The sequence below is a fragment of the Sminthopsis crassicaudata genome, chromosome 2, assembly GCF_048593235.1.
Source record: "Sminthopsis crassicaudata isolate SCR6 chromosome 2, ASM4859323v1, whole genome shotgun sequence".
NCBI lineage: Eukaryota > Metazoa > Chordata > Mammalia > Dasyuromorphia > Dasyuridae > Sminthopsis > Sminthopsis crassicaudata.
Window position 1 is genome coordinate 177,362,664 of NC_133618.1, and position 20,133 is coordinate 177,382,796.

At 34.6% G+C, this 20,133-nt stretch overlaps 1 protein-coding gene across 2 annotated transcripts in view; it reads left to right on the forward strand.

Annotated features, from left to right (window-relative positions):
• Positions 1–20,133, forward strand: part of BLK (BLK proto-oncogene, Src family tyrosine kinase) — a 73,560-nt gene that overhangs the window by 25,059 nt on the left and 28,368 nt on the right. For both annotated transcript variants that reach the window (XM_074287923.1, XM_074287922.1), the window contains exons 2-4: positions 15,794–15,911; positions 17,547–17,598; positions 18,611–18,704. In XM_074287923.1, coding sequence (XP_074144024.1) covers positions 15,795–15,911; positions 17,547–17,598; positions 18,611–18,704 — 263 coding nt within the window. In that variant the 5' untranslated portion in view covers position 15,794. The remainder of the gene's footprint in view (positions 1–15,793; positions 15,912–17,546; positions 17,599–18,610; positions 18,705–20,133) is intronic.

Here is a 20,133-nt window from a genome sequence, read left to right on the forward strand (position 1 = left end):
CACAGGACTCTATATCTAGTAAACAGAAAATCATTCCACCCCTCTCTATCCCCAAAAATATGATCTAAAATCTGGTGGACATCTGGGCTTCCCTTATCTCTAGCCCAGGATGGTACAAAATAGTCTACACCATTCTAAGCAATGGAATTCATTCCAAGGCTTGTGCTATCTTAATAGTTTTGCCTCAGGAGATTGGCATGAGTAAGTGCAAAAGGGAAAATATTATTTTGACTTTTTAAGAAGTTATGCTGGACTGTTTCTAGAGCAGAGTACTTTAGCCCCTAGAGCACTTTAGTATGGAGATGGGTCATGTCTATATAGTGCTTTCATATTCCAAATTGTTTCATATCATTTCATTTGAGTCTCAAGACATCTTTCAAGATAGTTTCGTGAAAAGAGCATTATTTCCATCCACCCACCTTTAGTTTCCAGGTGAGAAAAGTGACTTGCCCAGAGAGATACAAATAATAAGTGGTACAGACAACATTTGAATCCAGGTTTCCTAATTCCTGAATCAGGCTCTTTGCAATTGACCTCTGGGATTAGGACATTAACAACTGGTTCCTAGATTTTTTTCCCTAGGTTTTTTTGTTCTTTATCTAAATCTTGGACCTCAAATCTTCCTTATTAAAAAATAATAGACATACTTAATGTATGTATGAGGGGAAAAACTACAAATGTTGAGTTTTCTGGACTGAAGTAATTTTTAGTCTTAGATCTTCGAAGTATAGGAAGAACCTCTTCCTATGTCCCTATAAAAATACAAAATAAAAACAAGTAAATTTCTAATCTCTGCCCCTCAGCAAAGGTTCAAAGGTACAAGATTTATATATGTATTTATAGCTATATAATTGCCCCAGAAATTCCAAAGTTCTGTTTTCATTTTCTTTTTCTATCTTTGATATTTAAAAATCTTAATCTGGATCAAAAAACAAAGTAGAGTTAATGTTTTCAGTCCAAATTTTCATCCAAGTTCTTCAAACTTATTATAGGTCACTTAATATCTTAGAATCTATCTTTCCTTTTTTAAATTCTGCCTGTAGGAAATATAGAATAATCAATGGATGGATAGTCTGAAGGATCTCATGAGAGATGGCAGACTTGGGGGGGAACAAATTTAAGGCTCATTCAAGAATTTGTAAATGAGGAGGTGATATTTATGATGATATGGCTACATATTCCCTACAATTTTTGCAGAAGAATATACATAGATAATGAATGCATCACTCAGTGTGGAATGTCAGTTAATCCACAGGCAAATGAATCATAGTCAAATCTAAAAGAATAATTTATTAGGATTTCACATGAAGAGACACAAAAGGTGATGCACAGTTATGCATTTATAACTGCTTGTAGGCTTAAAGAATTGAATTCATAGGAGATTTTTGCTTTGGGGAATCAATGATTCAGTGGAGTACGGATTAGGAATATGTTGTGCAGTGGAAGAATAGCTGGGTAATCTTATTACTGGGCATATACCCCCAAGGAAGTCAAAGACTTCATATATATACAGCATCTGTAGCAAAATATCCACAGCACCAGAACAGAAAATTAATGAAAACGAAGTAGATGCCACTTTATTCAATAGTGGCCAAATAGCATAATAGAATATAAGGGAATATTCTGTGCCATAAGAAACAATAAATGTGAGGAATTCAGAGAAACATCAAAGACTCATAAGAATTAATGTGAAATGAAGGAATATATGCCATAATATAATAATGACAATATATGCACAAATAATGATATATGTAATTACTACAATAATATAAATTAGAAGAATGCAAAAAGGAAAACAAAGCTGAGTAAATATAAAATATAATTTTAATCTTAGAGAACAGGTGATGTACTTTATCTCCTTCCTTTTAGTGGAGAGATAAAGGACTTGGGGCAGAGAATGTTACAAACATTTTCTGATTCAGGAACCACATTGCTTAATTTTGTATAATTTTTCTTTGTAACAAGGATAATTTCAATGTGAATATAGGACAGCTCCTGCAGAGCTGGTATTACAGTTAAGCTCTAATGAGAATGAGAATTCAGAGAAAAGGTTTGAAGTAACCTAGTCAATTGCATGGCCAAATATAGGCCAGGAGATACAGGTTATTATTCCAACGTCTATACCTCTTAATTTAAAAGCAACAATCACCATCACCTAGTTGTCACAACACCTCAGTTTTTTCATTGCTGAAATGAGTGTAACAAAGTCTATTTTGATGATGCACTGAAGAGCTTCCCTGGTACAGGAAAGAGAACATTGGTTCTGGAATCATGGAACACAACCTTGAGGTCAAATTCTAATTCTGATGGTTACATAAGCAAATGAAACTACTCATGCATAAAATGAATAGAATAAGATGGCCTTTGAGGTGCTTTTCAGCTCTGAACCCATGGTACATGTGTGGTTCAATAATAAAAATAACAATAATAATAAATATTTGCATGGTATCTTTGCAAAAGCACTTTACATTTGGATTCTTACAATTGGGAGTTATTATTATAGATGAAAAAGCTGAGGCTAAGAGAAACTAACAGAGTTAATAATGTTTAAGATAGGATACATATTCAGGTCCAGTTAGGTGGTAGTGGATAGCATACTGGGCATAGAATCAGAAAGACCTGAATTGAAATCCAATCTAACTTACTAGCTATGTGACTAGGCAAATCTTTTACCTCAGTTTTTTTCATCTCTAAAATAGTGGTAATAATAGCACATTTCCCAGGGTTGCTGTGAGGACTAAAGGAAATAATTGTAAGGTGCTTATTTAGCACAGTTTCTGGCACAGAGCAGGGACTGTATAAATGTTAGTTATTATTATTATAATTATTCACTATGCTAAACTGCAAAATACTTTGAATTTGGGTACTAGCTAAAATGACTACTCATTGCCCTTTCAGAATGACTATCAGTACTCAAGCTTCATTAAAGTTATTGCATTTCTATAATTATACCCCTCCTAGCAGGCAGGTTGTAAGACTATCTGACTCTTAAAATTTCATTATTCCTTCTCAACAGAAATCAACGTCTAGGAACTGGAGGTAGCTCAAATGCTAAACTTGCAGTATCAGAATTTCTACCTCAGAAATTGTCAGACATAAGGACTTAATTTATTGTTGCTGATTGTCCAATTTTTGGAAGTGAAAATGTTTAAAATGCAGATTAAAGTGAAATGTGTATTTGTGGTTACTTCCCCTCCTCCCTTAGACCTAGTTATTAAACGTTTACCAGCATCTCCCTGACACATCTCTTAAGCCATGTTAGTGCATTGTTGTTTTATTTTTCTGAGGGAAGATCTTCCCCCCAAAAAAAATTCAAACTATTTTTCCAAATGTTATAAAGTTTAAATATCCAGAAAAGTCCTACTCCAACATTTCATCACTTTGTGGAGTAAACTTGAGTTCAAAAAAGCTTTGTTAGTGGAATCATAGTTCTCAGCAACTTCTACCACGTATGCAGGAATAGCTTTAAGTAAAATCCATGCAACAGACCTTACTTTCTAAAGACTACACTAATTAAGTATGAAGAGTCTCATGACTCCAATTCTTTCTACAGTGCTGATTATAATAAAATAATTTTAAAAGCCTATTGACATTCACCATCAAGACATTTCAAATGGATTAACTAGTGTACAAAAAGCCTGAAGATTTTGTGTTTGATTTGTGACTGATTTTTTTAAATTGTATCCAATTCAATGAATCTGATTTTGAAGTGCTGGTATAAAATGTGAAAGCTATTTTGAAGACCATCTGAAAAAATTTTACCCAGGGGAAAAATTTCCAAAGCAGAAATTCAAGAACAAAACAAGATATGATATTTCATGATGATTTAGACTATGTCTTTGTACATCCACAAAAAAGTGTCTCCAAAGCATTATTAACCACCAATTGCTAAAATAAATAGCATAATAACAAGGACTGACTTGAATTTAAAAAAAAAAAAAGAACTTTAGTCAGTGATTAACATACTTGCAAGGAAAAATCCATGATCATTCTGATTTTTAGGCTTGTAATAGATGTTTATAGATGGTGATTTCCTCAATACTCTATCTCATTTCTTGAATCAATCTGCTTTCTCTGTCTCTCTGTGTCTCTGTCTCTCTTTCTCACATACATACATATGCACATACCACATGCACACCATACATACTCACACCCACGCAAATATATGCACACATACAGACACAACACACACACCCCTAACAGGAAAGACAAAAAAAAAAAAAAAAAAATCATTGAAGATGATTTTCCCCTTCGTTTTTTCCCCTTCATAGAAGTCATAAAACATATCTCAAAGGATAATTGCTTGACTATATTCTTTTTTTTTAATTTTTTTAATGTATGAGTAATTTTTTTATAACATTATCCCTTGTATTCATTTTCCCAAATTTTCCCCTCCCTCCCTCTACTCCCTCCCTTAGATGACAGGCAATCCCATACATTTTACATTTGTTACAGTATAACCTAGATACAATATATGTGTGTAAATCCAATTTTCTTGTTGCATGTTAAGAATTGGATTCCAAAGGTATAAGTAACCTGGGTAGATAGACAGTAGTGCTAACAATTTACATTCACTTCCCAGTGTTCCTTCTCTGAGTATAGTTATTTCTGTCCATCATTGATCAACTGGAAGTGAGTTGGATCTTCTTTATGTTGAAGATATCCACTTCCATCAAAATACATCTTCATACAGCATTGAAGTGTACAGCAATCTTCTGGTTCTATTCATTTCATTCGGCATCAGTTGATGTAAGGCTCTCCAAGCCTCTCTGTATTCCTCCTGCTGGTCATTTCTTACAGAGCAATAATATTCCATAACCTTCATATACCATAATTTACCCAACCATTCTCCAATTGATGGACATCCATTTATCTTCCAGTTTCTAGCCACTACAAAAAGAGCTGCCACAAACATTTTGGCACATACAGGTCCCTTTCCCTTCTTTAGAATTTCTTTGGGATATAAACCCAGTAGTAGCACTGCTAGATCAAAGGGTATGCACATTTTGATAATTTTTGGGGCATAATTCCAGATTGCTCTCCAGAATGGCTGGATTCTTTCACAACTCCACCAACAATGCATCAGTGCCCCAGTTTTCCCACATCCCCTCCAACATTCATCATTATTTGTTCCTGTCATCTTAGCCAATCTGACAGGTGTGTAGTGGTATCTCAGAGTTGTCTTAATTTGCATTTCTCTGATCAGTAGTGATTTGGAACACTCTTTCATATGAGTGGATATAATTTGCTTGACTATATTCTAAGGAAGGTAGAAAGGTTTTATTTATACTGAAAGTTGAACATTTAAATGAGGTTTCAATGTGTGAATTAATCCACTTTCATAAAATGTGATACTACTATCCTTTATTCTTACCAAAATCATGTGATTGACCTTTAAAAGTTGATGATATTCCACAAAATCCACAAAACCAATAACAACAAAATAGTCATCAAGGCTCTGCAGAAGCCTTTCTGTTTCTGCAGAGAAAGTATCAGAGCAATTGAGAAAGGTGAGAAGGTTCTAAGGATCACAAAAAAATGTTAGATGTATAAAAATTAACTTAATAAATCAAATTTGAAGGGAGATACTTGTGCAATGATCACTGAGTCTGCATCAAGCAAAGATATCATCACTTTTCTGTTCCCTCCCTGTTCATAATAAAGGGAGTCGACTAACTTGTGACTGACTCACCTCCTTTATTCAATCATTTTCCAGATCTTGTTCATTTTAACTCTCTAACGTCTCTTGAATCCATTTGCTTCTCTCCATTTATACTACAAAATCCTACTGTAAGAACTTCAATAAATGAAATAAGGAGTTGCAAAGAAGTTACAGCTAAAAGGAAAGATCCCATACAGGCTCTCCTTGGAAAAGAAAATAGAGGAGTTTGTGGGTTGGTTTTCTTGTGTATCCAAAAACAACAAAAAATTTCATTATACTTTACCCTCTCATCTTGTAATGTTCATGAAGAACATTTAAAAAAGAGATAACTATGAATGTAATTATAGCTCAAGTATATACATAGTCTGCAAATCATAAGGATGAAAGGAAATTCTTTGAAGTATCTGAAAAGAGTCTCTAAATTAGAACAATTTATTTTTTAATAATTGAGGATTTCAGAGCAAAGTTAGACACTGGAAAACATTTTGGGAAATATGGCTTAATAAACAATCAATAAATGGTAGAGGCTAAAGGTTCATAGACTACAAAGAAGCTTCACGTCTATGTATGAAGAATTCTTTCTTCTAGGAGAAGAAGCCATCATAAATATGGAGGAATGAAAAATACAAGGGAACTATATATGGCAAACAACAAATGACATCATTAAAAATGTAAATTAACTACATCATGACAGGAAATGACTAGTTTCCAATGTAGAAATCATTTCCAAATCAGCTAGCCATTTGTGTACAGTTAGACCACCAACTTTTTAAAGAATTAGAGCAATCAAAATCGAACAAAAATGTCATAGTTAAAATATAGTCCCAATCTAACCTATTTAAACAAGCTATTGATGATAGAAAAAAAAACAAAAATGGATAAGGAAACAGGCATCAATATGAATTATCATTATTTCTAATAGAAGAGATTGTCTATGAATTGGGTAATGGTTAAACAAATTATGGTTTATAAATGTAATGCATACTATCATGTTACATACATTGATGAAACAAATGATTTCAGAGAAATGTAGAAAGATTTGTATGAAATGATGCAAAGTAAAATAAGCAGAACCAGGAAAATAGTTTCCAAAATAGCAAAAACCTTATAGAGACAAACAACTTAGAAATACTTCAGAATTCTGATCAATGTAATGACCAGCCACCATTCCATAGGACCAATGATAAAGAATGCTTCCCACTTCCTGGTACAGAAGTGATTATTGACTCATGGTGCAGAATGAGATCTATATGTAGGATACAGCCAATGTGGGAATGCTTGACTGTTACAAGGGTTTTATTTTCTTCTTTTGATTGTTTCCCAATGAGAAGGAGAGGGAGATGGAGAAAATACTTCTTAAGTGAATAGAATATGAATTTTTATGAAAAGGTGGAAAAAGACAAAATGGGACCAAAAAGGAAGTCTCCTGATGATCTATTGCATCAAATTTATGCTTGATATAAGTCCAACGGGGTCAAATTCAAATAGAAACAAGGCTAATAGTTTATACCTAAGCATCCCTATGGGCTGCATGATGATATTTTAAAAATATAATGTTATCTATGTTTTGTTGTATTTTTATTCATTAAATGTTTACCAATTATTATTTACTTGGTCTTTTTCTTTTACATCAGTATAGTATCTCTAGTCTCCTTCCCTCTCCCTCTCCCTAAGAGCCAATCCAATTACTTTTTAATCTGATGTGGCCTCAAGAGGTATATTGCCCAGGAATCAGGTGTTGATACCTTTGGTTTAATCAGATAGATAGAATATTTTGATTCAAACCTCATTATAAAAACTAGTGACTACTTGCAGAGTAAACTGGGAATTCACAAGAATGAAATTGGTTCAATTCAGTTCCATAGACACTGATTAATTATGGGTGGTATGCAGGAAGGGTCTTGTCGTGGGCACTGGGAAATAGAGCTCATAGTCTAGCAGAGAACGAGATATTCTTAGAGCTCTTCAGCTAGTTATGGTGCAAATTTTTACTTGCAATAACAAGGAATCCAATTTGTATGGACAGAGTCAGTGTAGAGGAAAAGGGATATTCTGAGAAGTTCCTTAGTCAGGTAAGATACCACATTTTCTGACCTTATTGATGATTTCCATTCAAACCTTCATTTGACTATTCTTTAGTCCTGGAGCTGTGGACCAATCTTAAAATTCTAAGCTAAGTAGCCTTGGCTTAAGAATAGACTTGTAATAATTGTAAGAAAGATCACTTGCCTTTGGAGTAAGAGAGAAATTTAACAAATTAAACATGTTTTTCTCCCTCAAGTTTAGATGACCTTGATTTCCTTAATGCAGCATAAGTCCTTAAGAAACAAAATTCACTAATTTCCTGTGCATTGTGGGAAATCCTCCTCAGTCTGTTCTTTTCTCTATAAAAAGAGCTATCCTAAATTAGAGCTAAAAGCAATATTAGAAGCCAGTAAGGCAATTCTTTGATTTTACATATGAGAACACTGAAATCTAGAGATGCCCAACATCCCATAGATAGCACGTGCTAGAGGTAGACTTGAATCCATGTCCTTCTGTTCGTAAGCCAGTAATCTTCCCACCCTATTATGGAGTTTCTACTAAAAAGTTTGAACTCAATAAACTTTTAAGACTCTTACCAGTTCTACAACTCCACCACAGGGACAGGTTTCAAAACACACACACAGTGCCTACGTGCTTAATGGTGCATCTGAAAAACAAGCCACTAATGCTTTGGTTTTCGTGTTTTCATGTAACCAAATTTGATGTTTTTCAAAGAGGCCTCAAGCTACTGATTGACTTTTCTATTGTTGCCTGAAAGAACAGAAAAACATCTCAAATTTAAGGGTACTCTTGGCATTTGTTCAGTAATCTTTCACTATCTTTCCTGTATCCCTAACGATGTATAGGGTAGAGCCAGGAACAGCAGTTAAAAATGGGAGGAGGGGAGGAATGCAAGTTTAGGCTTACTGTTTTAAAAAAAAAAAAAAAAAAAAGACAATTGGACAATTGAGAACTATTCAAAAGAAAATGGGTTGCTCCAAGTGGCCGGAAGTTACCTCTTATTAGAGGTCTCCAGGAAGAACTAGATAATCATTAGGGAGGTAATTTTAGGGATTGTTTTAGGGATATTAGTTAGGGTAAAGAGTCACTCAGAGTTCTTGAAACTCTGTACTGTCTGTGATCAGTTCTCCAAGGTGCTCTGCAGTATAGTAGAAAAACCAAAGCATTGAGGCCCATTTTGCTTTACATTTTAGACTAAACAACATACATATTCGTCATTATTCTTGGCTCTTATTCATTCAAAGCTTGCTATTAAACAGAGAGAATAAGAACAGAGCAAGAAATTACATTTTTAAAATGAACAAAATTAGGATTCATAAAATTGTACCTTTTACCATGCTTCTTACAACATACATCTTTTCCACCATTAACACATTCTTCTTGGAAAATATACAATGTTCACAATTTCTTTTCTCTAAGGCACAGACCCAGGTGGGAGTGAAATGAAGGAGAAAATAAGATCATATGATCGTAGGATGAAGCAGCATAGATTGATGGGAATCAAAGGCAACGTCTTAAAAATGAGGAAATTGAGGCTCAGAGATATTAAGATAAATCCAGAAATGACACTGCCCTTGTCCCTACTCTGTCTCAGCCACATATCTCATAGTGCATATGGTGTTCTATGCTTGTACCCCCTAATTCTAAAAGGAAAGACAAAGGGAATGTATGTGTTTTTTTTAATATTAAAACTTCCATTTTCTGTGGTTCATAGTACTTTGTTTTGGTTCATAATCCAACTCTCTTCTTACACAATTAAGGACAATGGAGAGTAAACTAGAGCCTGTAATTTCTAAATCTTGCCTAAGGAACACAAAAACCTGACTCTGACAGTCTGATCTAATTTCTTTCTCCATTTTAGTAGGTAAACCTAAAGTTTCTTCTTTTCTTAGCCCAAAATAAGCTTCCTTATCCTTTCAGGTAATGTGGAATTATGGGAAAAAATGTTTGCCTGGGAGTTTGGAAACAAAGGTTCTAGTTCAAGTTCTGCCATGTTGATAGTATGTCTCTGGGCAAGTCATTTAGCAAGATCATCTGTTTAAATTTAAAAAAAAAAATTGACTTAGATTTTTCCCTAAGCCCTTTTCTAGTACTAACATTCTTTGAATCTTGAAATCCTATCTCTCTTAGGGCCCTATCCAGAAACAACTTCTGACTCCTTTTCAAATACCCCTCCAAAATTCACTTTTACTTTGTCTATCAACATCCTTCACTTTATACCATGCAGCTAGCTGATGACTCCAGAAGCATTTTTTTGGTTCTTAGCACATGAAAGGATGCAAATGGTTCCTGAAGTGAATTAATCAGTGATTTCTAAGCAGTCTAAGGAGGGATTCTTCAAATTATGATTTCTCCATCTATATTACACACATACACACACACACACACACACACACACACACACATACTCACACTGTTCGTTCTTTCTCTTATTTTCTTTTTAGTGACTTTTGTTGAATTTACTCTCAACTGAGAGGTTTCACCCACTGGAAAAGAATTAGGACAATGTGAGAAAATGTTTTCTTCTTCTGCCTCTAGAATGGCTTCCCTCTTTCCTCATCTCTATCTTTTGAAATTATATCTATCACTAAGGGTCGAATTCAAGTTTTGTCTCCTCCTTGAAGCCTTCTGTAATCCCCCATCCCTTCCAAAGTACTGACCTGGTGAATCATAAAACAGCTTAATTATAGGCCAAGACAGACATCTAAGAACATCTTTTCTTCCTTAGATCTGTCAAAACACTTGGAATATGCAATCTTATATCAGAGTGATTGGTATCTGAGTCTTGTCCCCCTACTAAATTGCAAGGTATTTGAGGACAGATGCTGTTGAACAGGTCTGCTCAAGGACAAGATGCTCAACCTCACCTTCTAAGAGGCTTTAGGCTGGCACTGACCATAGCTCCATTGTCACTTGTTTCTCTTCTAGTAGTGTATACCATTCTCTGGCTCTGGAGCAGCTCAAACCTGAAATCTCCACTTTGGGTGCCCCCCCATTTATTATGCAAGAAAAGAAAGGTCTACAATTGCACTTGCCTCCCATTCTCACTGAAACTTTCCTGACTCCATTTATGCTCATTATCTCATTACAGATCTACTCCTTGCCATAATTGCACTGCTCTACATCTGCCCTCTATTACCTGGAACCCATAAAGACTAGTGAATATATCAGTACCATCATTCTTTATTCCCTGTTCCCCAAATCCTCAAAGGCTTGAGAATAAGCAAAAGGAAACTTCTGCAGATTCTGTAAGGCATCTTTGGTACCTCTTTCCATTTCTGTACTCCAAATATCAGTTACTATAAAGTTAGGCAGAGCTTCAAGAAGCATTCAGGGTGGTGGCTTAGTTTCTTAGTAGTTACTATTATTCTGTTTCATCCCAAATGTCTATTTTTCCTGGCTCTTTATCTAATGCCCTGGACAAATGCTGATTCTACAACTCCCAGTGAAAGCTAGGATGGAGCTCCAGCCAGTTGTCTCATATTCTCCGTTATATCATGCTAAGTTAATGTTAATTATATGTCTAGAAGTTAAGCTAGAAGAGCTTCTATGTGTGTTGCAGGGTGTCAGTTTCTGGTGGGTTAGGATTTATGATTGAAAAGGATGCTATAGAGACAACAACTAAGCATTAAAAGTCAAAAGACTTGGATCTGGATTATATTATATTACCATTAACTGTGGTATATTGGGAAAGTCATTCACTCTTATCTCTTGAATAGAGATAATTGTATTGTACTTTCAACCTCCACAAGACAATTATGAGGGTCAATCAGTCAACAAGTGTTCATTAAGCCTTATTTTGTTTCAGGACTGTGCTAAATGCTAGAGATACAAACAAAGGCAAAATAAAAAAAAACCCAACTACTCAAAACTCCCTGTCCTCAAAGGAGCTTATTTTTTTAATGAAGAAGGCAACATGGATAAAACTATATATATAAATAACTACTTCTATTATATGCTTACAAGATATATATGGAGTAACAGAAAGTAATTTCCAAGAAAAATTGGGAACAAGGACAAAGAATACATGGACAGAAATATAAGACAACTGGAAAGGGGACCAAGGTTGTGAATATCTTTAAATGATGAAGAGAAGAATTTATAATTTATCTTGCAAGCATTAGGGACACACTGGAGTTTATTGAATAAGAAAATGGTAACAAGGTCAAATGTACTTTTTAGGAAAATCACTTTGGAAGCTTAGTAGGGGATGGATTAAAATGTAGAGACTTAGGCTAAGGAGGCCAACCAGAAGGCTATTATTGTAGTCTAGAAAGGAAGTAATTAAAAATCTGTACTACACCGATGTTTGTATGAATGGAATAAAAGACCTTATGAGGGTAGAAACTGTAAAATTTTACAATAAATTGGATTGGGGGATGAGTAGGAATAAGGAATTGATAATGGCAGTGAAGTTTCAAACTTCCAGTTAACTGGAAGCATGATTTTATGAGAGAAAGATAAATACATATATATATATATATATATATATACACATGAATGAATATATGTATACATGTTATATATGTGTGTAATATATAAAATCTTATCTCTCAATATATTATATATTATTATAAGACATCTAATAGAACTATTAAGTTATGTTATATTAATTATGATATATATGATATGCCATGTGTAATATATACATATAATATATAGTGTAATATTTGTTTATATTATAATATACATATATGTAAACTCTATTACATATAAAATCCTATCTCTATATTGCATATTAATAATTACAAAGCATCATAATACAATTATTATTATATCAATTACATAATATATTAATATAAATCAAGAGAGAGATTGAGAGTGAAAGAAAAGATAATAAAATACATGGGAGCTGATGAATATATCATTAAATAGAATAAGAAGAAAAGAGGATTCAGGACAGAACCTTGGGGAACACTCACAGTGAGTGGGACCAAATGAGTTAATGCATTTTGATGCATATACAATTTGATTGTTACTATGAGAAGTTATTGTTAGCTTCTGGATACAGCCTTGGTTAAAACTATGAAAATGTTAAAAATTTGGGAGGCATTCTTGTTTTTGTTTATGTCTATTTTTATATTTTCTGGTACCACTCAATCTGAAACTGATAAAATATAAAAGAGCAGGAGAACTGGGACTGGTATGATTGTTCAGTAACTGCTTTTTTTCATCATGAAGCATTACAGTCAATAAAAAAAAATTTCTTAGTGAAGCAGAGAACCAAAGGGACATTCATTCCCCCAACATTTTTAACTACCTGTTAGGTGTAGTGCACTATGTTTGAAGAAACAAGGTATAATCCATGCCCTCAATGAACTTCCAGTCATCATGTTTATCATGACCATGATGTTAGACTGTAAGTTTCTTTAGAGTTAAGAACCGTCTCATTCTTTATATTTGCATCCTCATCACTTAGGACAGTATCTGGCACATAGCAAGTCTTTAATAAATGCTTTTTTGATTTGATTGATTTCACATTTTATTCTGAATCTAATTATTAAAAAAAACTTTTCTATACATAGAGAACACAAAAAAGGATTTTTATGAAACTATAAATCTCCACTTGCTCCTAGATTGATTGTTGATGTACCAATCAATAGTATTGATGTCAGCAACATGGATAAGAAAACAGTGACCTACATTTCAGAGATCTGCCGAATTAAGTGATCCTTCTCACCACCCTGATACCTCTTCTGAGAATTCCTTATAGTTACCACTTAATGAAAGTGACTTTTTCTGATCCTTCTGAACTTCACTAAGGTTGAGGGAATCTGAATGATCACCTTGGTGGCAGCAGTAACGAGCATGGGGCTGAGAGTGATGAGTGTTTGATACTGGTTCTAGGATCTATTATACTCTAGCTCATGTTATCTTTGTGCTATACTCCTTAATTCCACATTCTTTGTCAAACAGAATCCTTCTCATCATCTTTGAAGTCTTCTTCAGAAGCTGGTTGGGAATAGGAAGTGAGGAGAATAGATTCCCTGACTATGTGATCAATGACTACTTTTTCTTTAGACCTTCAATATCAATTACAGACAAGAACAATATAATACATTGGCTGTACTATACAATATGACAAAAGTCCTTCATTCATTGTCTTTGCAACTAAGCAATACCTAAGCCCCAGTGGATAGAGTACTGGTTCCAAGTTTGAATCTGGCCTTAGATACTAGCAGTGTGATCCTGAGCAAGTCACCTACTCTGCTTCAGTTTCCTCATCTAGAGGAATGAACTAGAGAAGAAGATGGCATGAAAAGTCAGACGTGACTGAAAACAGTTGAAAAGAGATATTATTTATTTTAGGGGCAGCTAGATGCCATTCCTCCTTTTGAGGGTTGGCTGGGAATATGGCACAGTTAAAATACCAATAAGACTCTACTTGTCCATAAGCTTTATGGTTACAAAGCACTTCCTCACACCAACCCTGTGAGTGAGTGTTATAAGTAGCATTTATCCTCATTCTACAGATGTGGATAATATACATAGATACCATATTTTATGTCCTAGTTGACAGAAGTACTTTGTGGCAGAGCATTGAACTTGAAATTTTTAAAAGCCTAAATTCATTCCAGTATTCTTTAGCCCTAGTTAAATAGTGTTCTTCAAATTAAAGAACTCAAAAGTCAAATTATTATTTACCCATGTGATCTTGGGTAAGTCACTTAATTTCTCTATTTTTTTCCTATATATTTCTTCATCTATAAAATGAAAGAATTAGAATAGATCTGGGGTTTCTTCTGGTTGTATATCCATGAGCTAAGAAACTATGAACCAGGAATTCAAGACAGAAGACAAAGGGTAAAGGGATAATGAAGAAATGACTATTTTCAGATTCCAGTATTTGGCTGCATAGCTGAAGTTCTGTACCCAAGCCATCCTGATATTCCCATTTCGGAACTCTTGGCCTGTGAAATTAAAGAATTAATTGCTTTTGCAAGATAGTGAGTCTTCTGTTAACCAGAGGCAGCCAAGCATAAGTGTAAAGAATGCTGATCCTGGAGGTATAGAGACAAGGGTTTTAATTCTATTCTGACACATACTAGATGATTAACCTTGAATAAGTCATTTAATACATTTTAACTTCAGTTTCCTCATATGTAAAATGGGAATGATAAAAGCACCTTTTCCTAGAGTTGTTGTGAGAATGAAATGTGCTTTGAAAAACCTTAAAGCATTATTTAAATGAAAGATAATAGTCATATTAAAAGACAATTGGTGATGGTGTAGTAATAGTAGTAGTAGTAGTAATAGTGGTAGTAACAAATGCAAGAAACATACTTTCAGATATTACACTCCTCTTTACAAAATATGCCCAATTAATGCTTTTTGACTCACTTTTTGTGTCTCCTTTGCCCCATTTGTGAAGTAAGGATAATAATCTTTGGCCTTTTGATACAACTTCTAGATCATGGTTTGGGGATAAGTGAAATTATATTGTACATTTGTTCCAAGGTTCCCAAAGAATTAACATATATTCAATGGGATTTGCTACTGGCCATATTATTCTCTCCATTCTATTCCATATTATTCTCCATCATTCTATTTTTAAATGAACATGAATAATAAAAATGATTACAAAATAAAAGAGCATAGGCTAAGCTTTGTAGTTCACATATTTGGAGGTGTAAGAATTCTTGCAAGACACTAAATCTAACCTTCTCAATTTACAAAAGAGGAAATTAAGCCTCAGAAATAGTGAATCAGTTGAAGAGTGAATAACTAAAACCCTTTTCTCCTAGCTCCATAAATTATGGTGTCTCCTTTCAAAATTTTTCTTTTAGAAGGTGTTTTGTCAGTCCCAGAAACAGTGTGACTCTAATTTCCAAGTGAATTCCTGAGTCTTCTTTTTAATTTTTCTATGTGACATCAGAGAAGTCACTTTCTTTCTCTGGGCCTTAATTGTTCCTGATCTTGAAAGAAACTGAGCCAGGATTTGAGTCTTGATCTACAAGATACTCCCTCTCAGGGCTACATCTTAAATGGATAATCTTTCAAGGAGGTTAGTGTATATGGACAGAAATACTGAGCACTCACTCTAGTGGACTAACACTCTTGTTATCTGCCCTTTCACCATAACAGGATGGGAGTAGTGAGCAGCAAAAAACTTGCTAAGGAGAAAAGAAAGAATTGGTGGAGTTTTGAGAAGGAACCTCCGATCACCTTCCCAAATAAGCCTCCCCCACCTGTGCCTCCATTGGTGAGTGAACTAGTTATCTCCTGATTTCCAAGCTAAAGTCAGAAGCTGAATAATGCAGGAAGAGCAGCTCTCTCCAACCTTATGATGATATTCCCTATAAATTTCTTTATAAGACCAAGTATCTTTCTCCCTTCTTTTAGGTGTATCCCTAAAAGCAGATATATTTTTGTGCAAATATATACATATATGTGTATGAGTACACACATATACATTATATATTTGTGGATCTTTGAAAGATGCCATGGAAATGATAACAAATATGTAAGTGTTTATAAAGAAAGCATAGATATATGCATGTATATATACATATGTACTTATACATTCATGGATCTTGGAAGCATAATATGGAAGAAATGGCAGTTTTATATATACATATATGTATATATATATATACACATTATTATGTATACAAATATATAAATATACTGCTATACACATTATTTATTATAGCTATAGCTGCCATTACTTTCATTACTACCTCCACTAATACAGATATATAAATATATGTACATTTATATATGTTTACACATATGGATGTCTCTCTGTATATGCCCACATACATATATAGCTGTCGTTACTTCCATACTATACTTTTAAAGATCTATTATTGCTTTGGTATAGTTTTTCCCTCCATTGATGCAGAACAAAAACCTTCTGTGCCTTAATAGACAGTCCACATGAATTTTTGTGGCCAAAAAATTGATCTCCTGGTTTAGTAAAAATCTGCACATTGAGCGAGGATGGTCTTCAAATGACGGACATAAAAGATCCCATCCATTCCTTACTAAAAGTGTTTTTAGCTTAGTAGATCTGCCTAGATTTGTAAATAGCGAAGCCTTGAAGATCCCGGGATTATTACCCTATGACTTGGGATTAGTGGGTGACATCAAGGCAGCAGATGCAATATAAATCTTATTTAATTTTTTCAATATTTGCTATTTCAAGTCTTTCTTTTCTACTCTTGTAGTATTATAGATCTAAGACTAGAAGGGAAATCTAGTCTAGCCTGTTCATTTTAGAAAACACACTGTTAGGCTAAGCAATTTGCCCAAAGTCTTGGAAATAAATAAGGATTGGAGCCAAGATTCAATTCTTGATCCTATAACTACAGAATTCATTTCTTCGTACATACTACTGTTGGTGTATCTCTGTGAAGTGTGTTGCTTTACTCCCAGTATGTAACAGAATAGGAATCTCATAGTTATTGTACTTAATAATTTGCTCTTCTTCATAAAAACAAAAACCAAAATTCAATCTCCAGACTCCATGCCTTTGTTTTGGCTGTCCCCCCAGCCTAGAATGCTCTCCCTTTCTTATCTTTACTATTTAGATTCTGTGGCTTCCTGCAAGACTTAGTTCAAATTCTAGCTCCTATAGAAGTCTTTTGCTGATTTTTGCAATAGCTAGTGCCCTCCATATTAACTCACTGTCCACTTATTCTGCATAAATCTTACATATTATTTATGTGGTGCATTAGAATGTGAAATGCTTTAGGGATAGAATTCTTTTTGCCTTTCTTTGTAGCCTCAGTGCTTAGCACAGTGCCTAAAATATAGTAAGCATCTAATAAATGCTTATTCAAGCTGCTAAATAGTGAATTAATCATTGGGTTTGGGTTTTTTGTTTCTGTCAAAGGTTGTCTTCAGTCACCTTACTACACCAACTCCTGTTAAAAATCCTGATCAAGGTAAGACTCTTGAATTTGACAGCTTGTTTGCTCTGTTGCCCTGTTACTTTTATGCTTTGTTTTTGGACAATCTACAAAGAGATACAGAGATATCAACCTCAGCCTCATTGTGTGACTTAGGAATCTTAGGAAATATGAGGGATTTAGACTATCTTAACTCAGGCACTAAGCACTTAGTATAAATTTTCATTGTGGAATTTCTGATTCATTTTAAGAAAAGACACTATTCAAAAGCCAAGGAAAAACCATTCTCCAGAACTTTCTGGACCTTAAAAAGGAAGATCAGAATAGTGAGAAATATCTTTGATAGTGAGAAATTTGTATTCCAGAGAGAAGTTGGATTGCTCTACAAAAGCATAGAACATAACAGACTGAGAGATAGGGAAAAACAGATCAGGTGCCAATAAGCATTAAATTGATCAAATTTGTGCCTGCCAAAATCACAGACTAGACATGTCAAGTCCAGAAACTTCTTAATAGCTCAGGTAGACTAGGGAGCACAGGATACAAAGCAAGGTATAATTTTGAAGCAAACTAGAAGTTCAATGGGAGAAAGCCTTTGAACACAGCAAAGCCAATTCTGGAGCAGGGGATAAAGGAGGGAGCAAGAAGAGGCCACACAAGAAGAGCTCAGCTGAGATACTTCAAGGATTGGGAGATAGGGAAGGAAGCAAGCCATTTGGCAACTTCCTGTTTATATATATATATATATATTTTTTTTGCTTTGAAGTGTGGTTACTAGTCAGGTACTTAACAGTAATTTTTTCTGCAAATTATTTCATCTACTTCTAAATTCAGTGCTCTGGGTAAAGTTCCAGTCACCCTAGCCTAGTTGCAGACTCTGTATCTTTATCACAGCTCTTAAAGAATTCTCTTGGAGCTTAATTCTGATCATGTCTCTGCCTATAAACCCTTTTTCCTGATTTTTCTTTTATCATTTGGCTCACTTTTTCTTTCTGCCATAATCTCCAGAAATCTCAAAGAGCTGCCATTTTTTTCTTCTTTATTGCAGAAAAGCATTATGTGGTTGCCTTGTGGGATTATGAAGGCGTAAATGATCGGGACCTGAAGGTGGTGAGGGGAGAGAAGCTGCAAATATTGATGAAGTATGTTTCTCAAAATGCCTTTACACATAGGGAGTCTCCTACTAGTCTTTCCTAACTTTGCTTTGTTGTTCAAATCTTCCACCATTTTGTCCTCCAGTGCTAGGGGATCCGTTTCTATTCATTCTTTTCTACCTCCTATAGTTTGCATTTTCTCTCTGTCCCTCTTCTTGAGATGAGAACAGCCTGAATATTAAGAGGCAACATCCATGTTACCGTAAAGTCAATTCCAGAGTACTTTTACAGTTTCCCATTGCACTATATACCATACACAGGGGACTTACCTACCCTGGCAAGCTTGTTTGGTGAGCTCCTGAGACATTTATCCCCCATTCCCTGTAGTTTTGTTCTAATTATCTGGAATCAGGCCATGAAGCTTCTGACTTACATATATTCATGAATGATTCCACAAAAGTATGTCACAAACATGTTTGGTTTGTACAGAATCTCTTCTGCTTTTTATAACAATTTGACCTATAAATTAAAAGTAAAGCTATAAAAGATTAAATGTTTTATTGTACGTCAATAAATTTAATTATCTTAAAAGGTAAAACAATTTGACATCTTTTCTTGTATATTTTTTTCAAATTTTGCTTTTATTTTTTACCAATGCAAAAGGTAATCAGTCAACTTCCATAGTAACTCATAGAACCCAAGAGTATAAATCTAAAAAGGAACCTTAGAAATAATCTAGCACAACCCCAATATTTTACAAATGAGGAAACTGGGGCAAGCAGTTGTCTAGTGACAAACCTCAGATCATATCAGTAGTGAGGAGCAGAGTGAGCATTCAAAACCAGATTTTTTTTGTTGTTCAGTCATGTCTGACTTCATGACCTCATTTGAGATTTTCTTGGCAAAGATACAGGATTGATTAGCCATTTCCTGAGGTAAACTGGATTAAGTGACTTGCCCAGGGTCACAGCTAGTGTTTGAGGCCGTATTTGAACTCAGGAAGATCAGGCCTAGTGCTCTAATCACTGAACCCAAATCTTGTTCAAATCCAGCACTCCCCACTGTATTGCATAGATACTACTTCATATATAAAGTCATCAGATTGAGCATGTCATTGTAATTGAATTTCTAAGAAGGAAAGTAAATAACATTTCACTGCATTTGAAACTTAAGATCATATATCTAGACCTGAGAAGTCAACTCCATCTCCCTCATTTTAGTAGTAACATTCACCTTGGGAAGATGAGTGTTGCCCAAAATCACAGAGCTAGTGAGTGTTAGTCTTCTTCTGACTCAAATCCATCAATCTTCCCATTAAGTTATATTGCTTCCTCTTGAAGATCAAACTACATCTGAACACTGTTTCTGGAAGTTCAAGTCCTAACCTTGTAACAGAGCAGTTCCTAGACATGGGGCTGACTAGCTCCTCCTCATTTTTCCCCATTCTCCCATCAAGATCAAGTTTTTCCAAGAATGT